Below are 27,450 nucleotides of genomic sequence, written 5' to 3' on the forward strand. Positions count from 1 at the left end.
GTGCTGTTGGATTCTTGTGTTAAAATAGATTAAATTGCAAATGTTAATCTGAGTAACTGTGGAAATTTGTGACCTGGATTTGAAATAGCCATGAGACTACTACAGCAGCAGTAAATCTTCAAGAGCATGTAAGGCTAGCACATGGCAGGGGACATGTCTGATGTGAGAATTAGAGTGCCGATGGAGGAATAGCCTGAAAACAAAGTCGTGTGCCAATATCATGTTTTTCTAGTCTGAAAGAAAAAAGTAAGAATTTGTCACTTTTACATAAAGCTGTGTTTTTACAGGCAGCGCACAGTAACTTCAAAAATCTTTATTTTAAAATGGTAATCTAAAATTCAAGCTGTATTTAAGAAAGACTGTTTGTGGCACTGAGGCATCTGGGTTCTTAATCCCCATGTGCTTCCTCCGGCAACAGTGATTCCGATCTTTGAAATATGTATGGGAATTGCAGGTGCAGACTTCAGCCTAAAGAAACCATCAGTCTGAGGAAAAAGTAGATACCAAATGTACTTACCTTTTGTTTTAAGCTTTTTCCTTCTGTCTTTAAATGACTGTTTTTTCTCGGCTAAGCCTGGCTTCAGCCCTGGTTCCGGGTACTTTAAAGCCTGATAGCATCAAAAGGTCCCGAGTGTTAGTTGTCAAGCACTGGGATTGCTGGAATCTTTTATTATCTTATTGCTTTGATTTTCTTCATCTCTCTTATAACACGTCAAATAAGAATGTAGGTGATGTCAGGAAAATATGGTAATAGTACTTTTTAAAGCAATGTTTTGACTTTAAAAATAATGTTAAAACAATAATGTTTAAGCAATTCATAATGGAAAATTAATTGCTAATTAAAAAGAAGAGTAGATTAAGTATTTTCTACATACTTATTTGATCCAGTTTGCTGTTCTGTCATCTCTCTGGATATTTTTGATACAAATTTCTTTTTGCATAAAAGAAAGAAATGAGCTTGCAGATACTGGCCCACCTGTGTGCACAAAACAAAATTATCTCGGAGCGCTATACAAAGGTATTATAAGTGTTATAATATCTATTATTGCAATGTTGACTATTGATTCTTTTCAGTTTCTAAAAAATACTAAGATTGTAGGGCTTATGAAGTAAGAGCCTGAAATACTTTACCTCTCCACGTTTTTAAAAATATATTGAAAGCTGCTTTACAATAAAATGGTAACACCAGCTAGAATATGACTTTGCTCATTGTATTCACTACAGAGAAGGGGTGATTGGCAGGCTCTGGCATTCGGCTGTCCATGGCTAAACTGCAGGGCTTGAGTTGCGTTGGCAGGGCTGCGCGTAAAAGTTTGTGCCGTGTGTGCCAACTGTGTTCTTGGCTCAAGCTGATGTTACACGTCTCTCGACTCCAAAACACGCTCATTTGCCAAATTCTACCTAAAAATGTATGCTGGAATTCCTAATTAAATAAAACCCTTGGTATTTATTTTATGCCTTGGAAAGCCACACATTCTTTCACAGTAGGTTCTGCTTTGGTAGAAATACAAATAAAAAAGCCCAAGGTGGATTAAAAAGCTCTAACTGCTATTAGGAGAGAAACTGTCTCTTGCAAACAGATTGGTAGCTTCGGTTTCTTGTAAATACTGAAATTGTGGGACTTTACCAGCTTCTTACCTGAAATTCTTTGCATACATACATTTTTTGTTTATTTTTCAAGTATTTTGAAAATTGTTCCACTACAGATGATAATTGCAGTCAGTACATAATTTGATTGTTTTTTTCCCTGCTATATAGCAAAATAGCTACCTTATTGTTGCCGTAAGCTGAAGTTACCAGTTGAACGATAAAGGTATAATTTATGCCAAACCAGTCTAGAAGCTTTTTCAGAAGACCGATAGCAACTGCTTTTATACATATTGGTATGTAAAATGCTTATTAATGTTAGCAGATGTTGCACTTTAATCCCCCCGAATGATTGTTTGGTAGCAGCAGGAGATTTATTAAGCTTGAGTTGTGTGAAATTGTGTGTGCATAAGCTGCTATTTAGATAGTAAAAATGCCATTGAAAACTGTTAAAAAGTTCTAACTGTAATTGGCAGAGAGGTATTAGCTGTTCTATAAGAAGTATATGTGTACCATTGGCCCTTGTGCTGTAACCTCTTTATCATTTATCTTCTTGTATTAATGTCACTGAATTATTAATTCATGAGCAGGGTTGGATAGGGTGAAGGCACTATTTAAATGTGTGGCACATGTATCCTTATCGCTGGAGACATGAAAAGAGTCATTTTGTGTTATCTATAAAATGGAAAGAACATTTAAAATTTCATTTACGGTAATCCACTTCACTTCCCAGTAAAACACCTAGATTATTGCTACTATAATATAATGTTCTTATTAAAATTTTGTAATCTTTGTGCTCTGTTCACTTATAAATATTGCTGATAGACAAATGTAGACGTATTTTTTTTCTTTTTAATTGCACAAACAGTTCATGAACTGCAGCAGAACACATGAAGAGCAGGTTTATATTACATTGTTATGTATATATATAACATTGTTATATATATGTAATATACTGAAAGGATAAATAAAAAAGTACCTTTAATTTCTAGTAAAAGAATACAAAATAAAGGCCATTAAGTATTTGCAATTGTGAAAGGGTAAATAAATTATTTAAAATCATAACATAACCTAATTAAAGAAAAATACGATATTTTCCAAAGTAGCAGTGTCATTGTCTCATTGAGTTACCAAGACCTATATTAGAATAAATTGTAAATGCGTGACACAGAGTTCTTGGTCTGCTTAATGAAACCACAGAACATCAGAGGTCATGTTGTTGCTAAAAATTGTGTTTAAAATGTATCTTAAATTTCATCTGTGCTGTATGGATGATTTAAAAAAAATTAAAATGTATGGGAAATATAATGTTTTCAGTCACTCCAGTGAAAAGAGTTCATTCTTTTGAATACTTTGAAATGTATTCATTGTTTTTTAAAATTCTCCGAGTGAAAGCGATTTAGAGATACTTCGTCCTCAAGTGCTCGCTGTGGTTGGCATGGCAGTGCTGGAGATAACCCATATTCCATTTTGTTTAATAGAAGGTATCACTTCACACTTCCCTTTTCACATTCTCTTTTCACTGTTTCCAAAAGACATCTTTTTTTTTTTTTTTTCTCCCCCTGAAGGAAGAGAAAATACTATGTAAGATGCTAGGGAGAAGAGTTCTAAACAGTGGTACATGCAAGTAGAACGAGCCTTTCTGTTGAATTATAATTTAGAGCTCTTTTTGCTCGTAACTTCTCCAAATGTAATCTTTCTAGTTTTCCGACTTAGCCTTTCTACAAAAGAAATAACAAATGAACTGAAATAGTTTTTCTATTTTTCTGTTACAGTTTGAATAAATAAGAAAGCCCACAGTTCACTCCAGTTAAAGGAGTGGTACAGCTCTGATGAATGACTGGTAGTCATTAACTGCCTCGCACAGTTAAGAATAGTCACCTGAATGTTCATTGCTTATTAAATTGTACAAGAAAATACTCTTTAACTACAGTTGCACCATCAGATGCCTAGGCAACTCGTACATCTCTACAGAGCCCATCATCCAGTAGCAGAAGTGAAGTCTTTGTTTCATTGCAGAATCAGGCCCTTTCTGAATAGATACTGGAGATTTATTTGCCATATTTATTGCATGTTTCGCACATTCTTGACGATGTGCGAGCAATAGTTACATAATTTGGTCGTATATTTGTGTGTAGGTGCAAGGAAGAGAGTTAGTGCTGTCTGTGCAGTACTGTCATATATGGCTTCTCACCCTTGAGTTCTTGTTTTCACCATGAGTGTGTGTATGAGAAAAGCCAGTTTACAAGGGAAGAAAAACAGTGAGTTTGTTGATTTTTATTTCATGATTTTTGAGTTTTCAGCCTTCTAAGTGCTACTGGTATGTAAAATTGGTAAACCTGAAAAATGTGTCTTCTGTCAATGTGTGCTTCTTTTTTTGTATTTAATACACATGCAGAAGTCCTCCAGAGGGTTATGTAAATTCAGTGAAGTTTCTACTTGTAAGTCATACTTGCCTGGAGAACCTCTTGTGTGCTAAGAAAGCAGTTAAAGACCATTCTTAGTTGATTATTCTTTCAAAGGTGACGTATTTGAGGTCTCCGTCATTCCTTCCCTTCTTCTGTTGTCAAAATTGGGAATTTTGACGTGGCTCATGGCCGAGTATGGGATGGTAGCACACAGCACTTCTCAGGTTTCTCTGCAAGAGGTGATCCACTACCTTTTGATAACTAAATGGTTTGTGAATGGTTTGGAAAATACAACTTTATGGAATTACTCTTAGAAGTTTGTTTGGTGGTGGTGGTTTTTAGTGGAACTAAAATGTGGTCTTCTGAAGCTCCTGACTATCAGGCTGCTGGTAAGAAAATACTACTCTCTGATCGCTGTAATATTAATTGTGCTTCAGGGAGAAGAAAGAAAACTAGAACCTAAGGGGTCATTTGAAAGAAGAAAAAAAAATGCTTAAGTACAGCATGTTTTAAATCATAATTAAAAGCATACATTATTGAAACGGTCTTTCATGAAATGCATTATTGTGATGCTATGGTAAACGTTAATACTTGAGGATATGATGGAAGAAGAGGTATTTAAAAATACCTTTCTTCTGCTGTCTCTATATTTAGTCACAGGTTTTTCACATTTCTTTGCATGCTCATCTGATGTATTTTATCCTAGATTACCTCATTGCTCCCAAGAAATCCCTTTTGGTAATATTGATAACCTAATATATGACAGATTTTGGTCATTATTATTTCATTTAGTGGTCATATGTATAGACCAAGAGGGAATCTGAATATTGATTCACTGAATGGCTAGTAACAATGATTTATAAGTCAAGGATTCAGTGCAGTGAGCCAAACAGTAGAGATTACATCTTATGTGCCACCATTGATTTTGTTTCATATTTCACTGCACAATGATTAGGCCATGGTCTCACAGATGTTAACATTAGAACCATATTCCTCTCTAAGCAAAAGACAGGCCACAAATTACACCCAGTGCCGCCGCCTCCTGATTTTTTTTAAAATGATAAATATTTTTCAGTTACTTTTTAAAGAGTTGGTATTTCTCTGGTAACAACAAAGGTTTTTGATAGAATTTTTAAAAATAATCAAAAGTGACTTTGCTGCCCACACAAGCTTGTTCTTGAAAGTTGAACCGTATCATTTATATTGAATACAGACCACATATACTGATCTTAAGTACAACCGATAGAAAATGGGATGCTTTAAAATGGATGCTATCACAGCACCTTCATCAATCTTTTTGATAATATTCCTTGGCACATGCCAAGAAGTCTTCAGTGCGGTAGCTTCCAGGGGATTGGTGCTCCCAAACTGAGGTTTGTGCAGGAACACCAGATGCCGAGGCTGCAGCACAGCCGTCCCCGACCATGGTTCGGTTGCAGGTCCAGCATATTGGGGCTATACAGTCCCCATTAACCCAGTTACAGCATGGGTAAAAATGCTGTAAATGCATGGGTAAAAACGTGTTCTTGTCTGCTCTTGCCTGTAATTTGATTTTATTTTGGAAGTTAGTAGCTCATGGGTGTTTTGCTGGTGGCTCTATGCTGGTCTAATGAGGTTGTCTTACTTCAGCGTGTCAGCTCTGAAAGGCATATCTGAACTCATTTCCCTGCTTAAGCCCCATGTTGAGCGGTCATAAAGCAGATCGGGTGCATTGAAATCCTTGCAGTCAGCTAGAGAAACACCACGTCGCTGCACAGGTACGGACATGTCTGACCGCAGTCCCAGGACTTTTCTGTTTGTTTTGTTTTTCAGTCTACTTCCACTTCAAACAAGTTCTCAGCAGTAAAAAACACTGGATGGGAGGAAAAAAAAGAGATCAGCTAAGTGGCGTAACAGCTTTGAGAAATATGGGCCTTTGCAAAGCCTTGTCAAGGCTGTCAGCAAACAGTTACTGTCTTACAAGACTGCAGTGTCTTTGGCTGATGTTAGTCTAGTGATTTTTTTTTTTTTTCTGAGGGAAAGGAATGATATCTTCTAATATAAATAGATTATTTTGAGGATTTCTCTTCTCTGAGAAGTTTGAAAAGCCTTTGAATTTTCTTCAGCTGTTACGATTGCTTCTTTTGGTTTGTCATATGGTTCTCAGTGTTTTTTATAGCTATTCATTATTTTCCTGTTTATTTTTGATGTTCATAAAATCTGTCCTATGTAGGTTTGAAAATGAGAGCTATTTGTTTTGCAGTTTAATGAAGAGAATGGCAAACAGCCTCAGACTGTGTCTCTGGTGTCCAAAGTGATCAGCATATTTAACATGCTCAGCGTGACACTAAGATATTACAGCCGATAACGGTTGTAATTGACTTACAGCATCCCTTTCCCTCCCCCTGTCTTTGGATGCTGGGGATTTATCTTTGAGACCCCGGGAAGATGTAGTGACACAGAGGGCAGAAGTGTTAAAAAGGTTTTACCTGCACTGTTTTGAGTGGAGGTGGTCTGATGTAGCGGCACGATGTCGATTAAGGTGAAATACAGGGAATTTGCAATGAAGATTGAGTGACACCCCCCACCCCCACCCCCCCCTTGATTCTGAGTGCTTAGCAAAGGCAAAAAGAGAAATTCAGACCTGGCAAAAGGAGAGTGCCTGGAGCCAAAAAAAGCCATTCTTATTAGCGCTAGCAAAGGTTTACTTTGCTGGCTTATTGAATGAAAACTCCCTAGAGTGTCGAGGCTTTATCCTGTGTTAACAAGAAGGGGCAAAGCTGGCTTGTCGGGAATGGAGCACTATGTAATGTGTCTGTAAAACACAGGAGTGAGGCCAAGCCGAACTGGAGTGCTGATGAGAAAGAAAAATCTTCGTTTTTTCCTCTTAAATTCTATTTATTTTCTCTGTGAATGATTGCGGTAGACCACTGAGCTTCTGTGGACTGATGGACTAAATTGTGATGTTGCACTGTTAAAATAGTGTCAGTGCACTGTTTAGTGTCATGTCTTGCATAGGTAGATTTGGTATTTTGAATGATCTGCTGCACTGATGAGCTGGGAACCCAGACTGATGTGGGGTGGGCATTTCTGTGGTCATTCTCAATTTAGGGTGCACGTTCATGGCATGCTGTTTGAGGCGTTCCTCAGGCATGGGTATGTCACTTCAGAGCATGATGCAACTGAATGCACTAAAGTAATTTTTTTTGTTGCGAGATTGGATGACCTTGGTCAAGTCTTGTTCTTACTGTATTATTCCCTTCCCTGATACTGTATTCCCACCATGCAACTTGGAAAGAGATGTTTTGGGTTAGAAATCCAGTGTTCAAGCTGGCAGCTAATAGGGACTGTTGAATACAGAATTGAAGATAAGACCCTCTGATACATTTTAAGCATTGAATTGCTTTTAATGGAAAATAAGTCTTTGTTAACCAATTTTAGACAGAGCAGAGTTAGCATTTCCTTTCTCCTTGCAATATGCAACTTGTTTAATTGGAACAGATCACGCATTGATTGTTTACCATAGGTAGTAGAAGGGTGCTAAGTAAACCAGCACGGGGTCTTGCTTTTCTTCAAGTTTTTTTGTAAGATCTCATAACTTTGAAGATTTTCTACATTCTGGTACTGTAGCACTAATGCAAAGTTATTGATGTAAGTCAATTTTTGAATAACCATATTGAAGACTTAGGAATAACTCATATTGAATGCATCTGAAGATATGTTCAACGTTGAAAACTAGAGCTGGGTCTCATTGCAGATGTGTATAAAACTGTAGCTCTTGGATCATAAACAGCATTAGTCTAATTCTAGTATTTTACTAATGTGGCTTAGACAGTTTTACTAATCACACGGCACTAATTAAATTCTTATGTTACAGATTATAGGAAGTTTAACTTTTTTTTTTTTTTTAAATTGGGAAAGCCTCATGATGGGAAGGCACGTGGACACATGATTTCTCAGGAGACTAAGTGGTCTATTATATTGTATGAAAATATATCTACTCACCCTTGCCTCCTCTTCCCCCTCCTTTCCTCTGCAGAGTGTCTCAGATATATTACAGAATTACTTAGTTTCATAAACTGGGTTATGAAAGGCAGTGGGGGTGCTGCACGTGTGGCAAGGTAGGTCATACAGGATTTATAAGAAGGATTGCCTGGGTTCTGCTAGTTCCTTGGCGTGTATGCGCTGTGCAGCTATGGCTGATGTTCCTTACCTCTCTGTGCCTCATCGCCTGTAAAGCTAGTGTAATTTTTGTTTCTGTAATAGAGATGTTAAAGCTTGACTGAGGTTGCAAGTGATTCACGGTGTTTCTAAGATGATTTGGAAAATTAAGCACTATATTGTAAAATACATGAGCGTTAGTCTGAAAGACTTGCAGCTAAAGAAAAACATTCTTGCTTCGCTGGAAAGATCTTTGTGTTCCCCTCTGTCTTAATTGCCTGAAAAGCTGGATGGAACAGGAGGGAAAAGGCAGCTATTGAGCATGCTGTGTCAGTTGTCCGGAAGCTCTTAAAAGACCCTTTTTTGGCTTTTGAAAATAAAACCTTGGGAAGGTTAAACAGAGTGGAATCGGGACGCGGCAGTCCTTTAGAGGTCTTTCTCTTCAAAGATGAAAGTATTTCAAGGAGCATGCTTGGAGCAGCTTTCTCTTATCTCTGGGGTGCTCTTGAGCAATGTTGCGGGGAGAGGGATGGCCAACAGTGGCATGTATTCTGCAGCGGTCGTGTTCCATCTGTAAGAAGTTTCAGAAGTACAGAAGAACAGGGAAGCGAGGCAGGGGCACTAAGATATTCGGGACTTGGAGCACAGCTTATGAATACAGTATGAAGAGATGCCCAATACCTTTGCAGGGTACAGGTTTGAACATTAACATTTCCAGTACTGATCTAGTCTCCTTTAACAGCGCATATGCGAAGAAACAACAAGGTGATCCGCTCTGTTTCCAGCAGAGGTTTGGTGTTTTTTTTTTTTCTATGAGAGACTGCAGTATGGCCCAGAGGTAGGGATTTAAGTTACAACTGAAATTTTCTGGGCAGTTTTTATTGCACTCTGAAATTCAAGCAACCTTTTGCTCTAGGGAGTTTCTCTCTGCCCCACCCACAAGCCCAAGCAGTCAGTGATCAGAGTCAGTGAAAAGGTTTATTAAGGTCTGAGGGGAAATAAGTTATTTGCGCAGGACAGCCGCTCGACGTGGTCTCCTTTTTCTGTTTACACAGAAGTAACTTAATACCTCTTTTCCTGGTCCTGCTTGTTTGGTTTGGGATTTGTTGTTGTTGTGAGATGCCACTGACAGTCTCCGTATCGCTGATAGATGGATGGTCAGAAGGATGCGGCTGACAGCAGTGTCTATAGCTGGAGTGCTCTCTGGCTCCAGCTCATGTCTGGATACCGTTTTCAGGATTAGCTTTTGTTATACCGATGAATAGTTGGTTCAGAACTGCACCGTTCTTTTACTTGGAGCCACGTAGAGTTTCTCAAATATATAGGTTGCATTAAAAATTGTTCGCTGTGAAGGTGTTAATTTTTATTCGAAAGAAGCAAAACCAAACCAAACCAAACCCTATTTCAAACATTGCTTAATTTTTTCTTGCTTTTTTAGAAAAACATGTTACTGATAATCTGGTAGGGGCTGTTTAGTTTCTTTTGAATTCTTTTTGCAGCAGCACACTGTGTCTGTAGGCTACAGCAATCTAGAGAGAACAATATATTGCACAAAGCACTTAAATTTGTCCTTAAAATATTTTGCATTTATTCGTAGTTGAATAGTTTCTGCTGGTTTTGGTATCACAAAAACATCAATATCCTTTCAGAAACTCTGGTTTCTTGTTAAAACAGTTAAAATAAGTCAGTTTACAAGGTCAGGAACTCTTACTCGATTTTAAAAAAAAAAGTCTCTCCCATAAATTTTGCAGCTACTTCCTAGAGAGATGTTGGGTACCGCAAGTGGTGCTTTGATTACTGTTTTTGTTTTTAACACAACCCTTTCCCCTCCTCCAATTTCAAAAAAGCCCACAAGGAAGCAATGAGTTTAAGGATGATAAAGCACAGGTATGTCACTATCCACTTGGAGGTGAAGGAAGATGTCTCGAAATCTGGGTGTGCAGTGATATGTTATGGAAATAATGATAAAACTTGAGTCTCAGTAAGTCAAAATCTTCTGGATGGACTGGGAGCAATCAGAAGGCTGACTTAATTTCACTTTCAGCCATTATTGTTCCTCATCTTTTCTCTTGGATTATTCTGATTGCTTACTGAAATTATGCTGATTAGTCTGTAGTGTCTGTGAAATAGTTTTATGATTTTTCCTTTGGGTGCTACAGGTAAAAAATTAATCCAAGCTCTTCCCAAGCTTTTAGCTGAACTATCTCCAGGGTTTTTTTTTGATATATCATGGTGGCAATTTTTTCTTCTTTGCTCAGCAGGAGCTCCTTTGCAATTGTAATTTCTGCTGAATGCAGTGCATCCTTTGTGGATTTTTAGATTTTTTTTTTTTTTTTTTTTTTTTAGTTGCAAAACACTCACAGCCCAGTGTGAAAGTTCTGGAGATACAATATGACTGTCTCTTCATAACTGCTTCTGGGTTGTCCTGTAGCAGCTGGTGTATCACCATCTAAATTGAGGGCACATCTTTTACCTCTAGGCACATAGGTCTGTGCCAGGGAGAGCCATGCTCTGGCTGTCCTGCACTGAAGCACTCTTTGCTATTGCATGCTCTTTGTTGAAAAACATGTGGATAAAAGTGCCTGTGATTGAAGAGCACCTGTCTGTAGTTGGAAATAGGAAAAAGGGTTTGTTTTTATGTATAAATAAACATAAAATCAGTCGGCCTCAGATGTCAGTTCTCTTTCATTTCCCTGTGTGAGAAATCATGGGCACGCTTGTGTTGTGCGAGAGGGATGCCTGCACTGAAGTGGCATCACTCCTCCTAAAGAGGAGCCAAGTAAAGAAGCCTACTTGGCTATTTAATAATTTCCTATTCTGCCACAGTCACATTGCCTTCATTGAGAGCCAGAGAAATTGTTCCATAATGTTTTCTGTTAATTCTCATCTTTCTCTCCTTGGGGGAAAAAACTGAGTGTCAGTCTTGTTGCTGTCTGTGTGCTCAGGGAACAAACTTATCATTGATTAATATTAACATTGACTAATATAAAAGGAGTTACACTTTCTACTTCTGAAAATGATCTGCAGATCATAGAATTTCCTTGTCTGGCACTGTGTGCTCTTCATCCTTTCCAGTTCTCCTTGCCAAAAGGGTAAATGTATTTTTTAAAGCCCTCAACATACTCCAGTACTCGTAAGACTCATAAGCGACTTGGATCCTGCCACTTAAATTTTTACATAGTCATTGTTATATGTTTTTAAAGTAATGTTAATTTCAAATATCTCAGGAATACATCCACACAGTCCTGTCCATTGGTTTTGGAGAGACCAAGCCAATGTGGCACCAGACTCAGCTCTTTGGATCTATGATTGCCGCAATGTTCAGAGAGTCATTCTTCCAAAGTTTCACATATCTGTAATATATGGTGCCAGCTTTGTAGTTAAAAATAATTTGTTTTTATATTATATGGATGTTCATTTTTCTCTAGCTTCCCAAACTAATAGTCGGGGCTGAAGCACGATCTAGCTTCGTACAGTGAGATATGGAAGGGGAAGTATGTAGTTACTCAGTTAGCTGGTGAGAGAATGAAGTCATTAGTGAACGGGAGCACTCTGCTGTCAAATCTTCTATCACAGCAACTGCACTCTATCACCATAATTATATTTTTCAAATGCAAATGATAGCTTTAAGAATTCTTCCTTTGGCACATCGTTTACAGGAGCAGCTCGGTTGCTATTTCTCAGTCGGAGACAAATCTTGTCAGAGGCTAAGGACAGGAGAGTCTCATCTATTATGTTTATTTCTTTTTCTCTGAAGGTGTTTATTGGGTAGAAATACAGCGAACTGTAGAGTCATATGAAGAGGCTTCCTCACCAAACAGAGTATTTTGTCGGCAAAGTTGCTGTTAGGGCTCCACATCTGAGGAGAGCAACCTGTGTGTAGCACAAAGGGAACGCCTGGCCGTGGCGGGGAGGAGACCTGCAGAGCCTTACTGTTGAGCAGAGTTGCTCCATTGTTCTCAGCCACTCCATGTTTCGAATCACGAAGAAATGTGGCAGTACCCTAGATTTAATTTTATTGTTGTTCTTTGAGGTAGAGAAATGCAGGTTGTGTCAGATTTGGGGAGTGGGAAAAGCTTAGCCTAGTCATCTGCAAATCCAGTTTCTTATATTCAGAGAAAACGTTCTCTTTTTTTTTTCCCCATGTGTCTTAGTGCAAGTACATCAATAACATTCGTACTTTCAACTTTAACGTGTATCATTATTTGGCATTCTGTTTAATGATCACTGACCTTGAGAGATTACATCCCACAAACCTGCCAAATTCCCAGCTACAGTACAGGTGTACTGTCAGTTTTTATTAAAAATTTCTGTCTTCATGTCAAGTAAAATTTGGTATTCTAAATTATTGGTGTTCAGCTATTGATGGATTTTTTTCTCCTTTTCTTCCAAATCCTCTGCTTCTCCAGGTATGAAGATGAATAATGCAGACCACTGGTTTCGATGATGCTGGGCTTTTATAACTGGATTCATTAAGGAATACAAAGAAAATTCTTACAGGGGTCAATAATGGTGTCTTCTGGCTGCAGAATGCAAAGTTTTTGGTTTCTGCTCATTATCAGCTTCCTGCAGTGTAGTGAAGGTAAGCTTTAGTTTATTTTTTTACTTTTGTTTGCAGATGAGACGAATGGTCTGTACAATTAATTTGTTAGATCACTTGAAGTTTTAAGATGTCAAATTAAAAGTATCTGTAGCGTGTTCTAGGTTTAATTTATAAGATTCAAATCCTCATTTTTAATGAAAAAAAATTGGTTTTGATACAGTGTGGTATATTGAAACTGAAATGCAGTGTTCAGGCAACTGAAGTGACAGTATTAATATCCTTGTTTGGTAGGTGCCTTATTTTTGGACTCTTCCTGTTTATTCTGCTTTTTTCTGTTCTCATTGTGCAACCATTTGTTAGCAATGTATAGATATGTTAAACGTGATATGAAATAACTAAACAGTGCAAATGAGATACCTGTTTTACTTTTGTAATTTGGCTGGCTGAAAATAAAATGGCAAACACTTCATTAAGATTAGAATTATGCAAGTTAAATTTCAGGAAATAAAACTCAAAGTGCATAGAGGAATAGCATCTAGTTAAAAATACTTTTGCTTTTTAAAAAAAAGGGAAAAATACTTCACGCTATCAAATGTGTTTAAAATAGCTCTTAAATTAAAGATATGAGGAAGGAAAAAGCTTTTTAGGAAAAGTTGTATCATCTATTCTTTATCTGGTTTTCTTCATAAACTCTGTTTTATCCAGTTAGCCTGTCTCCCCAGCTGTTCTTGTGGCCCTTTTAATTAGTAATAGAGAAACACAAATGAATGATCAGGAAAACATGAATTTTTAATTACAAATTTTTGTATAGAACTTGAGGCTATTTCTGTGTGTAATCATTTTGATTGAATAGATTGCAGGTGAAAAGACTGGTTTAGTAATAAAGTAGCACCTCCCTGCCTTCTTACATTATTCAGTAATTGGTATATAATATATAGGCTTCTTTGGTGCATCTGTGGCGTGATCTCACCATCTTTTAAAGCAGATACATACCTTACCCTGTCAAAATTCTTTGAATTTTAAGGCTAAATTTTCAGAGATACTTCAGGACAGCTGCTCTGCCTCCCCCTCTCTTCTTTCCCAAATCTGTACAAACAAAAAGGATCTAGTCCCCAAAAATGGCAAAACCCAAGGTTAAAAATGTAAATATTGTATGCAGTCTTCCATGTTCACTGTGGAATTTCCTAAGCATTTATTCTAGACTAAGACTGTGATCTTGTGTTGTACTGACAGACGAGCTTTGCTAAAATAGGTTATTCATATGTATGTCTGAACATACACATTTATCAGGGAGTGCGTCCTAGGAGTCTTCGTGAAGGTTTCTGAACATGGGGAAGTCTCATTTCACTTAAATAGCTTTCACAGTCAGTTTCCCCTCCCTCCCCTCTTTCTTTTTAAATATTGCCAGGATATATTAGAAAACTGGCATTTCCCACGGCACACTGCAGATCTTGGATGGTTTCATCATTGATGGGATTTCTGATTTGGTAGCTGCTGTATTGACTGCTCTCTTGGTGTCTGTTGAGTCTGTGGACTTGGGTATAATGTCACTTTTATAGGAAAGTAAGTGCCAACAGCTGGAAGATAAAATGCTTTTCATCCTTTTTCACAGGTAAGGAAGGTAAATGCATGTTAGGAGAATGGAATTATAAATCTTACGACTGGCTGGTAATAACTTGTGTTAATTATAAATGCGCTTAAATTGCAAAAGTGGTTGCACTAGTTGAAACCAAAGGTCTAAGAAGTAGAGGCATCTATTTATGTTTTTTCTGAAGTTTTAAAATACTGAGGATTTTATTTGTTATTGTAATTGTTTCAGATCCCTATATCTAGTACATTTTTCAAAGATTCACAAGGCTACTTTCAGTTTAATGCTATGTGGTGGTTGATAAAATTTGAAAACAGAAAGGAAAAGCAGACAAACAACTTACTTTCTCTGGTCTGATTACAGTAGCAAACAGCACGCTGCAAAGAATGTTTTATCTGCTGAGTTTGGAAAGGAAAAAGTCAACTGAGAACTTCTGCAGATTGAATTTTTGCCATTTGCAGAAAGCTAATTTCCATTGTCCTCTGTAATATTTCAAGTTCATTTTGTTCTGTCCCTGTTTTTCTTGCTTTTAGTAGCCAGTAGCAATCTTTTGATGCTTCAGTTGCGAATTTACTTTTTTAAAGTCTATACAAGAGCTGCTTTTTCAGCTAAAAGAAACAGGGAAGGAAGTTGGGAGCAGATAACAGAATCATACCAAATTAATTGTAAATTCTTAAAATAAATGAAATATTGTGGCTCTGTATACTGGAAATGAATATTAATATAGACTTGGCTTCCAGCCACAGAAGCAAAATGAATACCGCATTATTACACTTTCTCACAAGATTACATTGCCTTCTGCTTCAGTAATAAGAGATGCCAAGTGTAACGTGCTTTAGTAGCACTTCATGCCTGGAAGTATGAACATGAACAAAGGTTAAAATAAGAGCATCTAACTTTTGCTAGAAATAAGAAAATCTTTAATTCTCTCGCTTGGAACTTAGGGGTTTTTATAGAAATCGTACAAGGTTGTTGCAGTTGGTGGGGGCGATGAAACCTGGTTGAGTTCCCTGCTGTTATACTTTAATGTTTCTGTACAGTTAAACAGAGAGAGAGGGGGGATAAAAAGATCCTGGGTGTGGACAAGTGACTCATTTGTTCATATAACGAAACATTTTCCAATCAAGATAAAGACTTCATTACTCTCACAGTGCCTTAACTCTAACTCACCAGGGAATTAGCAAGTAGGCACAGTTATATGAAGGCTGCAATTTTATTTTAATGTCGCCTATCCAAATAGGAATCGTATCTTCAGTTAAGAAGGTCTTGGTTTTGCTTTGTTTTTCCTGGCTAGAGCAGTTCATGTGGGGTTGCTTTTGAAACAGTCTGTTCCTTCAGGTAAAATGAACCTGGAACGGGTGAGTGCTGGCAGCTGGAGGGAAAACCGCACCAAGTTATTATACGCTGCTGGTACATTGATCAGCAACAGGTCAATATTGTTGTGTAGAGGCTTGAAAAACATTGTTATTACCATCAACAGCAAGCATTCCAGCCCTAAATAAGATGAGAGGCAGGAAAAAGGAATGAAAAGCTGAAGTCATGAGCTTGAATATGAATGTCATTTAGGAAGGTATTTTTCTGTCCCTTTTTCTAGCATATTCTACTATAGGTCTGTCTCTCAAAGTACAATGTTATTACAAAAGACGGACTGAAAGATCTACCTTGGAAAGTAGTTTGAATGGGAGTTAGCTGTGTGAAGCCCGGCCTCGTACCGTGGCTGATTTCCTGGGGGAGACGGGAGCTTCCACTGCGGCTGTGCTGGAGTCCGTCCCCGGTCCCACGCCGTCCCGGCTCTCTGGTCTCACGGAAGGAGTGGGTTCCTGCTCCTGTCAGTCCCATGCAGTTGAGTCCCTCACCTTCACGTACCTGTTTCCTACGAACCATAGGAAAGGAATTACTTTTGACATACCACCTCTATCTTTTTTCTTCCCCCCCACCCACCCCCCCAGCTTCCTAATTAGGCGAAATCATCCAGCAAGTTAAAAATTATCTGAGAAAATACAGAAAGTCAGAGTGAGATCACACATGCCTTGTTTCCATAGCAAAGCAGAGTAAAAAGCTTATTATATGTATTATTGGTTTCTCTTCAAGCAAGTTAAGACAGATACACTAATATGCATTTGAAAAAAAGATGTCAGAGCTAAACATTCTGATTAAGACTGTTTTTTGGACTGTACAAGTTTTGATATTTTAAGCCTTATCTTGCTTAGAAAGTCTACCTTTTCTACTAGCTTTAGATGCCTTTTGTTTTTATTCTCTTCTGCTGCTTGAGAAGCGCAAGTGCTTGGGAAGCACTGAAATAATTTTCTTTGCTTACATTTTATTTTAATCAAGGTTTAATACAATTTTAATTCATTTTATTATGAATTATTATCTATGCTTTGTCCCAAGGAAGAAGCATGATGCTTTCATTATCTATTTAATTCTGTTTTCCTAAACGGCATTGATGTTTTTTAAAAAAATCCAGCCTGTTTTTGCCTCTGAATGTACATTTTAATTAACATTACGCTGAGAAATACAAATTCCTATAAATTCCACTTATACCAGCCAAGGAGCTGAGTGTTAAATTTGGAGCAGTTTTAAGTGCATAGCCAACGTTAGTGCATGTACTAAAGAAAAGACATACTAAATACAGATAACGTACATTGGGCCACTACAAAGGTATTTGCTATTTTAGTGTATTGCTTCAGATCTTCAGCCTCCTGTCAAGCCACTCAGACTTAGAGTGTCTAAGGCATATGGCACAGGTACTCGACAAACTGTAGAAGCACGTAGGTTTTCCTGTACTTTTACTAGGAAGTATTAGTAGGATTTTGCCCAGGATAAAAACTCAAAAAATCTTGTACCCTGGACTTGAGAATAAATCAACTTCTGTTAATTAGCAGATTTAAGTTCTACAAGGGGTGAAACCCATTACGGAGTCACGCAAGAGCAACTAGGAGCACTAATTTAATTTCTAGCCGGGGAATTTATCACAGTGAGAGCTCTGTGAAGCACACAGTTAGTAGGCAACTACTTGGTTTAACAGAGGTCGCAAAGCATCCGTAAGCACACCCAGAGTACTAAGGCCAGCCAGTTATTGCCCGCCCTTTGGAGGGTCTCTCTAATAAGCCTTCCAACGCTATCTTCATTTTTGTCATGATATTTATGATTCTCTAGCAAATGTTTTTTCTTAATTGGTTAATGCAGATTATGCAGAAGAAAGTATCTGTGTGAAGGGAGCAATTGGGTTTCGGCAGAAAGCAACGGCTGCACTGAGTCCTGTTTTCTTTCCCGGAAGAGCATGCCATTTGTCACTGGGATATTCTGGTGCATACTTATCTGGGACATCTCTTTTTCCTTTTCTGAGGGAGGTGTAGGCCCAACGTATCTTCTGAAAGGAAATTGATCTAAACAGTGCGACCAAACTTCTTAAAGAAGAATGTCTGTTAAATTTCTCAAGTGCATTTCCAGATAATAGAGATTGACAGACTGCCTGGAAAAGCCAGAGATTCTTTAACGTGCTGGCAGTGAATATCCTTTCATATATTCCCTGAGCAGTGAAGTCTGCAGGATCCTATGCTGTAACATTACATTTTTGGAACCAAAGCAAAATCACCACTATTTTAAAATGTAGAAGAACCATGTAGAAGAATGCATGAAGAACCATTTTAAATCCTGTACTAACACTTATATGAGAATTTGCTAGGAAATGTTAATGTAAGGGTCTTATGATTTAAGCAAAGAGAAAAGTATAAATGCATAATTACTCTGAGATGAATAATAGTATTACTATTTTAATATGCTGTCTTCTTCCTCAGTTACTTAAAAACATTCTCCTTTAGGAAGGGGAGATTTTGCATCTTCTTGAGCTCTGTATTCAGAAGAAGAAAAGAACCCTGTAACACGTAAAACTGTAGAAACGCAGTGTGTTGTGCTAGGGGCAGGTGTTATATTTTCAGAGCCCTCTAAGCTATTATTTCAGTTTACCATCTTTTGTTGCTGCAACCTCGTTGGGTCTCGGTGGGCAAGGCGAGCCATGCAGCTGACCACTGCAGTGAGAGGGGATTGACTTAACCTTCGGCTAACCTGCACTGACAGCATTGCCTAAGGGGCTTTTCTTTTATTAAATATAAATCTGGGTATATTTTAGATTAGTTTATTACAGTAAGGTACCTTTCCAAGAACACAATAGCAGAATTTGGACATATATGTCTTTTAAAAAATTAATAGGCTTCACTAGTACTCTATTACTAAATATGGAAAAAGGTATCGTTTACTTTTATTAACACTTGTATTTTTAAAAGTATTTAATTATTTTCGTTTCTGTTTTATGTCAAATGGAAGAATACTGTTTGTCTTAGTAAGAAGGTTTTTTATATTGCTTCAACAACATTTTCTTTATATTGTACTTTTAGGTCATAGTGTAAAATGGAAGTATAAGTGCCTAAAGCATCTGATATCACTGAGTGCCTCAGCACTGGCTTTCTTATTACATTTAGTGGCCTTATGATCAGATTATAAAAATTATCATAAAGTATAATGATTTTAGATTTAATAGTCGTTGCCAAGTTCTACAAGCACATAATGGGCTTTATATTTGCAAGTAGCTCCATTGATGTTCATGGTCTACATCTGTGAGTAAATGGGACAGAAAAGTAATACATTTTATGCTAATTGTGTGTTGTACGGATGTCTTAATAGCAGCGAGTGTATGTAGGATGAAAGCACTACAGAAAAAGGACTTACGTGAACAGCTCTGATGTATGTTTCATATATGTGCCCACTTCTGTGTTTGTGATGGCATTCCAGGTTGTGTTACGTGAGGAAGAGGAGAGAAAACCATTGACAGGGAGAAGTTCTTGGCTTGTTGTCTGTCCATACTCTAGTCATAAATGCACTTAATAGTACAGGAGCTCCCAACATGCTGTTGCGCAATTGTGTATATTTATACAGTAACCTTCATGGAAGAGACACTTAAAAATTGACTGGCCTTTTACAGTGGTTAATTAGTATCACATTTACCCATCAACATTGGTTGGTTAGGAGAATATTTTTAGTTGCTCCCTCTATTATTTTTTTGTTTATTATATGACTTTGTACTTGGATAATATGGCTCTAAAGCAGCACATTCTATTACATGCTATCCAAATATAAAATCAGAAGAAAGGAAGATAAGGAAATAAAACACACACATATATAGTAAAGGTTCCTGCATAATTTTGTTGTACTTTCAATTTTACATGGTACTTATTATGTGCCTGCGTTGGTAAAACCACACTTGCAAGTTTTTTTATTTCTAATTGCTTCAAATTTGATAAAATTTTGTTGTCAAAGCTGGACCGGCTCCAGTTTTACTCATTTCTATAGATAGCACTAGTTTATCCATTGATGGTTTGTTTGGATTGACATTTTGAACGAGACTCATGAACGCTGGATATCGTGCCAATCATCGTTCACTTTTTTCCAGGAATACTGAATTTTTTACATTTTTAACACAGGATAAATTTTGTATGGGTGGTTCTGTAAATGAGCCACACCTCAAATCAAAAGACATCATATGATAAATTGAATATGCGGTTCTTTCTGATAGATAGGAGCTGAAAAAATGCTTTTGCTTGAAGGCGTCCCAAATTCTTGCCCTTCCAGAAAGAGTCTTGAACTACTTCACTGGCTTTCAAATTCCAGTTGTGCTAAAGCTCTTTGTGTTTCTGTAATCTCTATCTCCTGGCTTTCTTGTGAAGTGTAAAGAAGTGGAGTTGTATGAATGTTAGCTCGGTTCGTGGGTCCGTCTTTCAATCAGGGAGACGGTTCATCCATGTCGCGGTGACATTAAGGCAACCCGTGTAAACGTACACGAGTGTGTTGGCAGTGGTAGGGGAGACTCCCTGGTTGTTCCTCCTGAGCTTGGACCAGTCCAGGTGGTTGGGAATGTTTAATTCATTTTGTGTTCTCGATTTATACTAGTATAATAGTCACTGATGTTTTCTCGGTGTATAAAATGTGTGTGTGGGAGACTAGCTGGGAAGCAAAAGGAATTTTTTTTCATCTGTTGCCTAAGCAACACATACATGTGAGAAACCCAGGGGGACCACATAACTTTCAGTTGTTGGATACAGCACTTGGTGAGTTTTATGAGGGATCTCAATGATGGAAGGAGAGCTGGCTTTTGTGTTCTCCCTTGGCAGGGATTTTGATGTCTCTCTCAGGAGTTAGGTAGTTTTGTTCTGTTCCAGCAGAAAGTACAATTAATGCAAGGTGCTGTTTGAGCAATTTTCCTGTTAAATTTGAGTTCAGTAATTCATTTAGGAAACCTGAGAGGAAGTTGATACTGAAACCAGATTCTCCTATCTGCTGCATTTTTAGTTGGTGTCATGGTTTAACCCCAGCCGGCAACTAAGCCCCACACAACCGCTCGCTCGCTCCCCCCCAGTGGAATGGGGGAAAGAATCAGAAGAGTAAAAGTGAGAAAACTCGTGGGTTGAGATGAAGACAGTTTAATAGGAAAAGCAAAAGCTGCGCGCACAAGCAAAGCAAAACAAGGAATTCATTCACCCCTTCCCATGGGCAGGCAGGTGTTCAGCCATCTCCAGGAAAGCAGGGCTCCATCACGCCTAACAGTGACTTGGGAAGACAAATGCCATCACTCCAAACGTGTCCCCCCCCTTCCTTCCTCTTCCCCCAGATTTATATGCTGAGCATGACGCCATATGGTGTGGGATATCCCTTTGGTCAGTTGGGGTCAGCTGTCCCGGCTGTGTCCCCTCCCAACTCCTTGTGCCCCCCCAGCCTCCTCGCTGGTGGGGTGGGGTGAGAGGCAGAAAAGGCCTTGACTCTGTGTCAGCACTGCTCAGCAGTAACGAAAACATCCCTGTGTTATCAACACTGTTTCCAGCACAAATCCAAAACACAGCCCCATGCTAGCTACTGTGGAAAAAATTAACTCTATCCCATCCAAAACCAGCACAGCTGGAAAAGCAATGAAAAATGTTTGCTTTTTAAAGTCTGAATGCAGCACTATTTCGTATCACTTCTGTTTTAACCATCTTCCTAGCGAGCTCCAGTCAGATTTGCCTGTTCACTCTTGATCCTGTTTGACTATGCATGTGACTTGATCTGCCTTCCACAGTGTTTTACATTAATTTCTCTTATTTCTCCCTGTTGAGCTGCCCCAGTTCTTTTCTCTAACTTAGGCTTGTGGATTGCCTTTAATATTTTGTCATAATTTTTTTTAATTATAAAATGTTACTTTAAGAATAAAGTTCTGATTTATTCTGTGCTGTTGCTAACATTTACCATTGAAGGTCTATTGGAAAAATGTGGATTTGTGGCTTAGAACTGATGATGCTTTTTAGTGGCTTAAGATAAATACGCTTTTAGTAAACAAAAACGAACAGTTTGCTGCTTACGCTTTAGCATCATTTAATTTGCAACAGATGAAGCTGGCATGCGTGAAGAGCGAAGCATGGAAAGTACTAGAGGGCAAACGGGTGGTTTGTGATGTGGATTATTACCCGTAAAGATGGATAGAGTCCACAAAACATCACTTCATGGATTAATGTACCAGCTGGAAAAAAATTAAATATATCAGCATAGCATATCATGCATAAACTGTTTGGTTTAGGCTTTCAATTCAAATCCTGCCCAGTAATAAAAAACTTTAAATCTTCTATATCTTTATACTAGTGTAGAGATAGAGAGAGATATATATATCTTCATATATATAAAAAGCATGCTGTGCAAATACATTTTTAAAAATTCAGAATACAAAAGTCTGGAAGTCATCCATATATAAACTGTCTTGAATGATTTATAATATGCAGTGTTTTTTTCTGCAGTGTAAACTAAGTGCTGACAGAAAAACGGTCAAGAAATGCATCTAACCACCAGTAGTTTTCTTTACCAGTTACACTGTAATCTAGTAATATAACAATTATTTTCTTACATGTATTATATATGACAGTATAACAATTAATTTGCTGTATAAATTATTTTGAATTTCACTCTGTTAAATCCACAGAGTCCTAACTCAGTCCTGGCAACAGCTCCAGTTATAATATGTAACCTTACCTCTTTGATGCATTATTTTCTAGCTCTTAGATTTGTTATGGATCCATTTTAACAGCGTTTCTATGTTGCCTTCTTTTTACAAAAGGTTTTTTTAATACTTTCTGAATATTTGCTATTAAAAGTTTGTCGCCGTGGTAATGCCATTTGTAACAGACTCAATGATTCTAACTTTATTTACCTCAAAGCCTCGTCTGTTTTCATTCTTTTTAATTCCTTTTTTTATTTGGCTGATTTAAAAAAAAAATAGTGACAATAACGGGGAAAAACTTCACTAAAGAAAATCTTTGGTCAAGGTATGAATGATTGTGACCTGACCAAAATTCATTCTCTGGATCCTGTTTCCATTTGGAGTAAGGGATCGGATCGTAATGGGGGGGGGGGGGAGAAAAGAAAAGGTGCATTTAAAAGTATTCAAAGATGTTAAGCAACAATAAAACTCTGTAACCGTTTAAATGACAGCAGCTGACTATTTGAATTAACTTTGTGTTTGGCTTAATTTGGGGTCCTAATTATTCCTAACTTACGTGAGTAGATTTCAATTATACAATACTGCAGGGATTTGTAGCTAAGGCAACTAAAGGAATCATTTTACATAAAGTAATTTTGTTCAACTGATTAGGCAGGTTAAAATGGAATGATAGAAAATGGGAACTCTTGTCTGATAAGGCCCAATGAATTGTTTCCAATGACACTATGAAAAAATAACATGAGGAAAGCTCATTATTGAAAATTTTGAGAATTTTTATGCAACGTGTTTATGTCTTGATAATGTGTTAGTTAACCGCTCGCAAGCGATTCTCATGAGTATTAACAACAGGTCTATCAATAAAAAGGCAGTTCACATTTTTGTGGTACCTTAGTTTGGTCTTCATGAGGTGACTTTTACTAGAAGCTTGTTAACTAAAAATTTAGTTCTTAAAAAGATTTTTTAATATTTATTTATTTATGCCAGATAACCATTTAAATAGGCATAACACGCTATGTTTACTGCTTGATATTTCATGTTTTAGATGTGAAAGCATTTTTAGACATACGACTCTCATCTCCAATATCTCATTTATCTAAAATTGCTGTTCCATGAAAATAATTCTCAATTATGCTACATCCTTAAGATAACCTGGGGGAATTAGAAGTGATGGAGGTATTGGAATAAAAGACTCTGAAATCAGTTTCCACTTGTATTACCCACACAAATGTATACCTTCATTGAGAATTAATTTTTGAACAAATTACCTGCATAGTTTGAGCTTAAAAACAGGTATATTTTTATATATATTTTTTTTTTAACATTATGTACGTATATGGACAGCTAAAGTTTCATTTTTATTCTTTGAGCGTTTATAAAGTCATGTCTCCTGAATTAGATCTGCAGCATAGGTAGGTGTCTCCTTTTGATGACGGCAAACTAACATCCCTGGACTTAGAATGCTTATTTTTCTCTGGGTTTTTCATACTCACCTTTTTTGGTTTCCTCAACCAGAGCATTGAAGGTTACAAGAATGCTTATTCTGCTGACTCAGGAGTACAGACAACACAATAGCATGTCTGCAACCTAAACTGATAAGTCTCTTTTTAGACCTGTCAGATAGCCCGTGTCATTTGAATATACACCTAGACCTTATAGTCAGAGACTTTTAGAGAAGCACTGCAATTGTTTTCTGTGTATGTTGTGTGTAGGAGATCAGAACTTGAAGTAGCTCAAATGAGGTCAATGTAAGGCTTTAATGCTGTTTAAAGGGAGAAGAAAAACCCACGAAGCATATGGTTAGTATGTGTAACAGTAATTTCTAAATTAGATCCCAAATAAATACTTAAAAAAATAATAAATTTACACAATAATAGATCCACATGCATCTCTTCCCTCTCCCCTGAAAAATTCCAATTTTCTGTGGAAAATACGTATTTTTGATCATATGTTTGCTGTTAACATATTAACACTACACACTTTCAATTAGTACTGCTGACAAGTTATTTAGGAAAGTCTCTGGAGCATGTGGAGATGTGCACAGCTTCTCCGTGTCAGGTGTTTGCTTTCCAAAGTGAAAGTATTAAGATTTAATTATCGGAAGATGTTTGCAGTAGGCAGTGTGCCTTTGGAAGACCATCAAGGGCAAGGCTGCAGGTGCCGTCCACGCACCTGAGCAGGAGGACATCTGCGCCTGCCCCAGGAGCCGACGTCACGGAGGTCGGGCACGGCTGCGCTTCTGGGTACGTGCACATCAGTGGGGTGAGCCAGGTTAACGCTGAGCTACAGTATTTTCATCTGATGGTGGTGGGGAGTGTTGAGTCCTGCTCTATCACCCCATCACCCTCCCTTGTGCTGGCTCTGGCACCCATGTGGTGGCCCTATGGTGGGCTGATAGGCGGAGCAGGACTGGCAGAAGACAGTCCATCTTTCTTTTAGGAAGATGTTTCCCCCACTCACCTCCCTGAACCATGTGACCGTGGCATCAGACACTGGACAAGTGGGAGAGGTGTAGGTCATGGTCGGAGTGCTCCATCCTTAGGTAGATGAAAAAATAGTAAGATCTGCACGTCTGCTGGAGCTTGGGAAACCACTGTGCCAGATGAACGAGTATGTTATTTTCAAGGGGGAAACGGGTCTAAAATGTGTCATTCTTTGTTAGAATCTAGCACCGGTTTGACTCTTTAGTTAATATGATTAATGCTACTTCGTGGGACTCTGTCATCTAAAGTCAGAGTATCTAGAGCCTTGATTTGGTTATGAAGATGGCGAAGGGTATCCCAAATTGTTTGCGAGTGTTTAAAAGTGCAAATGTGAAGACTGTCTCTGTGGCTTTGTAGGGGTGTGGTTACGTAGATATCAGAGTTGCATCTGATTTTTGCCTTGAAGAGGGAAACAAGATTTTTCCAAAGGACTCGTTTCCCAGATAAGCTAGTCCTTTCAAAGGTGCTTTAGGGATTTTAAGATTACATACACTTCTACAGGAACTGTAAATTGCCTCATTGTATCTTGGTCCTTCTAGTTGAGATTTTTTTCTTTCACTGGTAGTCAATATTTGAAGCCTTAGAGGAAGGTGCCAAAATACTAAAATGCAGAAAGTAGCCTGCTTACAGTGGGCATTTCTTAATTATCCATTGTCATTGAGTCCCAGTAGATTTGTCCCAACTCATTGCTTAATGAAATACTTTTTTAATATCCTGAGTTGTATCTTCAGGTTTTGGAGTGCGTTACTGTGGTCATGAATCTCCTTGTCTTTTGTAGACTTTACTTTTTAAAGACATTATCATGGAGCAGATTTCTCCATCTCTCTCGTCTCACCCCATTTCCAGATCATTTAAGGAGTATACTGAGTAACACCATTGTCTTGCAGACTTTGTCATCCTGTTTCTCTCTCTCCATCATCCTTTTCTGATGATCTATGCCACTTCGCAAACCTCAGCTGTGCAGAGGAAATCATTCAACTTCTCTGCATTGTCTTCCTTAGCCTTAGTTGGTCACCTAATTCAACAACCCTGTCACTTGTCACACAAAAGTAGACTTCCTACTTTTGTTGTACTTAAAGAATTTCTGGTTATGAAATCATTGGAAAACGTTTCGGAAAAACACCTGTGAATTTAAGATGTGCACAGAACATAGGCATGGAAAAATATACCACAGAGTCAGGAGACAAAAACAGTCATATTTTGCCGGTTTGGTTAACTTTATATAGTGACAGAAGTCATAGTGCCAGATACTTTTCTTTAATTTTGCAGCACAGTTATAAATTTTGCTATATCTAATTGCAGCAAACTTTTCCTGCTCAGCAGATTTTTCTTCTTGCTGAGCAAATAGTGTGTTTATATGAATGATGCTTGGGTATATAAACTTGGTTTATGGATGTTTAAGGGCTTAAAATTTTCTCTTCAAAGTCAAACTTAATTTTTAATTTTTTTTTTTAATGAAAAGATTTTATGGCCAACACATGCCCCATGAGAAAAGGAAGAAGTTACAGATGGTCCAGAGGAGAGGGTCTGCTTCATACATAAAAACTTCATGTCAGCATTTCAACAGAGCATTTTCTTAGGGTATCTCTGTTAGCACTGACACTTTCACATTGACAAGCATATGGGATGTAGTGCTGAATGTGTAAATTGAAATGATCACATCTAGCATTTCCCTCTACCAGGTGCCAGCTTGCTGCTGCAGCTCTGCACTTAATGTTGAAGGAGGATTGCTAGGAATAGTTTCATTTGCTAATTACCTCTTATCTCCCGTACATAGTCCTTGGGCAAACAGCTTACCCAGGTGTTTTTGAGAACACCTATCTGGGCAGCGCAGGATTGCAGGTGGTCCTGTGGTGACATTACAGTGTGCACAACATGTAAGAAATCTCCATCCATCTGTGTATGGTTTGTTTTTGTGGGTTTTTTTTTTTAAGTCTTCAGTGAAGAACAGAAGACAAATTTGAGAGAATTTTTCTGTCTTTATAGAATTTGCCAGTGTGAAAAGCAGAAGACTGCTATTCCTCAGCCCAAGAAAAATGCGTGCATGTGTTTGTTATGTTGGAGGTTTTTTGATAACAAACCTGATTGTCCTGTCTTGTGATTTCAGCAGAAAGGAAAGTACGTAAGAGTTTTGCAAGGACCTGCAAGCTAAAATAAATAGAATGTGGTGGTTTAAGGAAGTGGTAGACTCTAAATTGCCTTTCAGTACTCCTTTTCCACGATCCAGTTTAACAGGATTATATAATTTTACTAATACCGCTTTGATCTGTCATTTATACAAAAAGGCAGGCTTTCCAAAGCATTTGCCTTACATGTTCTTTTTGGGCTAGACTTAATCACTTGCAGAACTGATAATATTTTCTCATTCTTTAAGAATTCATATTACAGTCTTATGCTTAATATGACTGTGGTTTGAGTACGGAATGGTAAAAGGAGCCTTTTAATTCATAATCCAGTAATTCAGACAGCTAAATTATGTCTCCCTTTACCTGATATTTATTAAAATGAATCCAAAGAAACTTAAGAAGTGTTGATGTCATCCAATTGCCCTTTTAGGTTTCTTTAATAGAAATAATTCTGTTTATAGAATAGATACATTCCTTACTATGAGTAAGTGCAACATCTGTTTCTTTATGATTTCTCCTTGCATTTTTCCACACTTCTCATAAGAGTTACTGTTTTCATTC

General features: G+C 37.7%; 1 protein-coding gene across 36 annotated transcripts in view; it reads left to right on the forward strand.

The window, feature by feature from the left end:
- Nucleotides 1-27,450, forward strand: part of ADGRL2 (adhesion G protein-coupled receptor L2) — a 166,308-nt gene that overhangs the window by 20,395 nt on the left and 118,463 nt on the right. For all 36 annotated transcript variants that reach the window (XM_076340463.1, XM_076340462.1, XM_076340465.1 and 33 more), the window contains exon 2: nt 12,545-12,717. In XM_076340463.1, coding sequence (XP_076196578.1) covers nt 12,645-12,717 — 73 coding nt within the window. In that variant the 5' untranslated portion in view covers nt 12,545-12,644. The remainder of the gene's footprint in view (nt 1-12,544; nt 12,718-27,450) is intronic.

Source organism: Aptenodytes patagonicus, chromosome 5 (assembly GCF_965638725.1).
Source record: "Aptenodytes patagonicus chromosome 5, bAptPat1.pri.cur, whole genome shotgun sequence".
Classification (NCBI taxonomy): domain Eukaryota; kingdom Metazoa; phylum Chordata; class Aves; order Sphenisciformes; family Spheniscidae; genus Aptenodytes; species Aptenodytes patagonicus.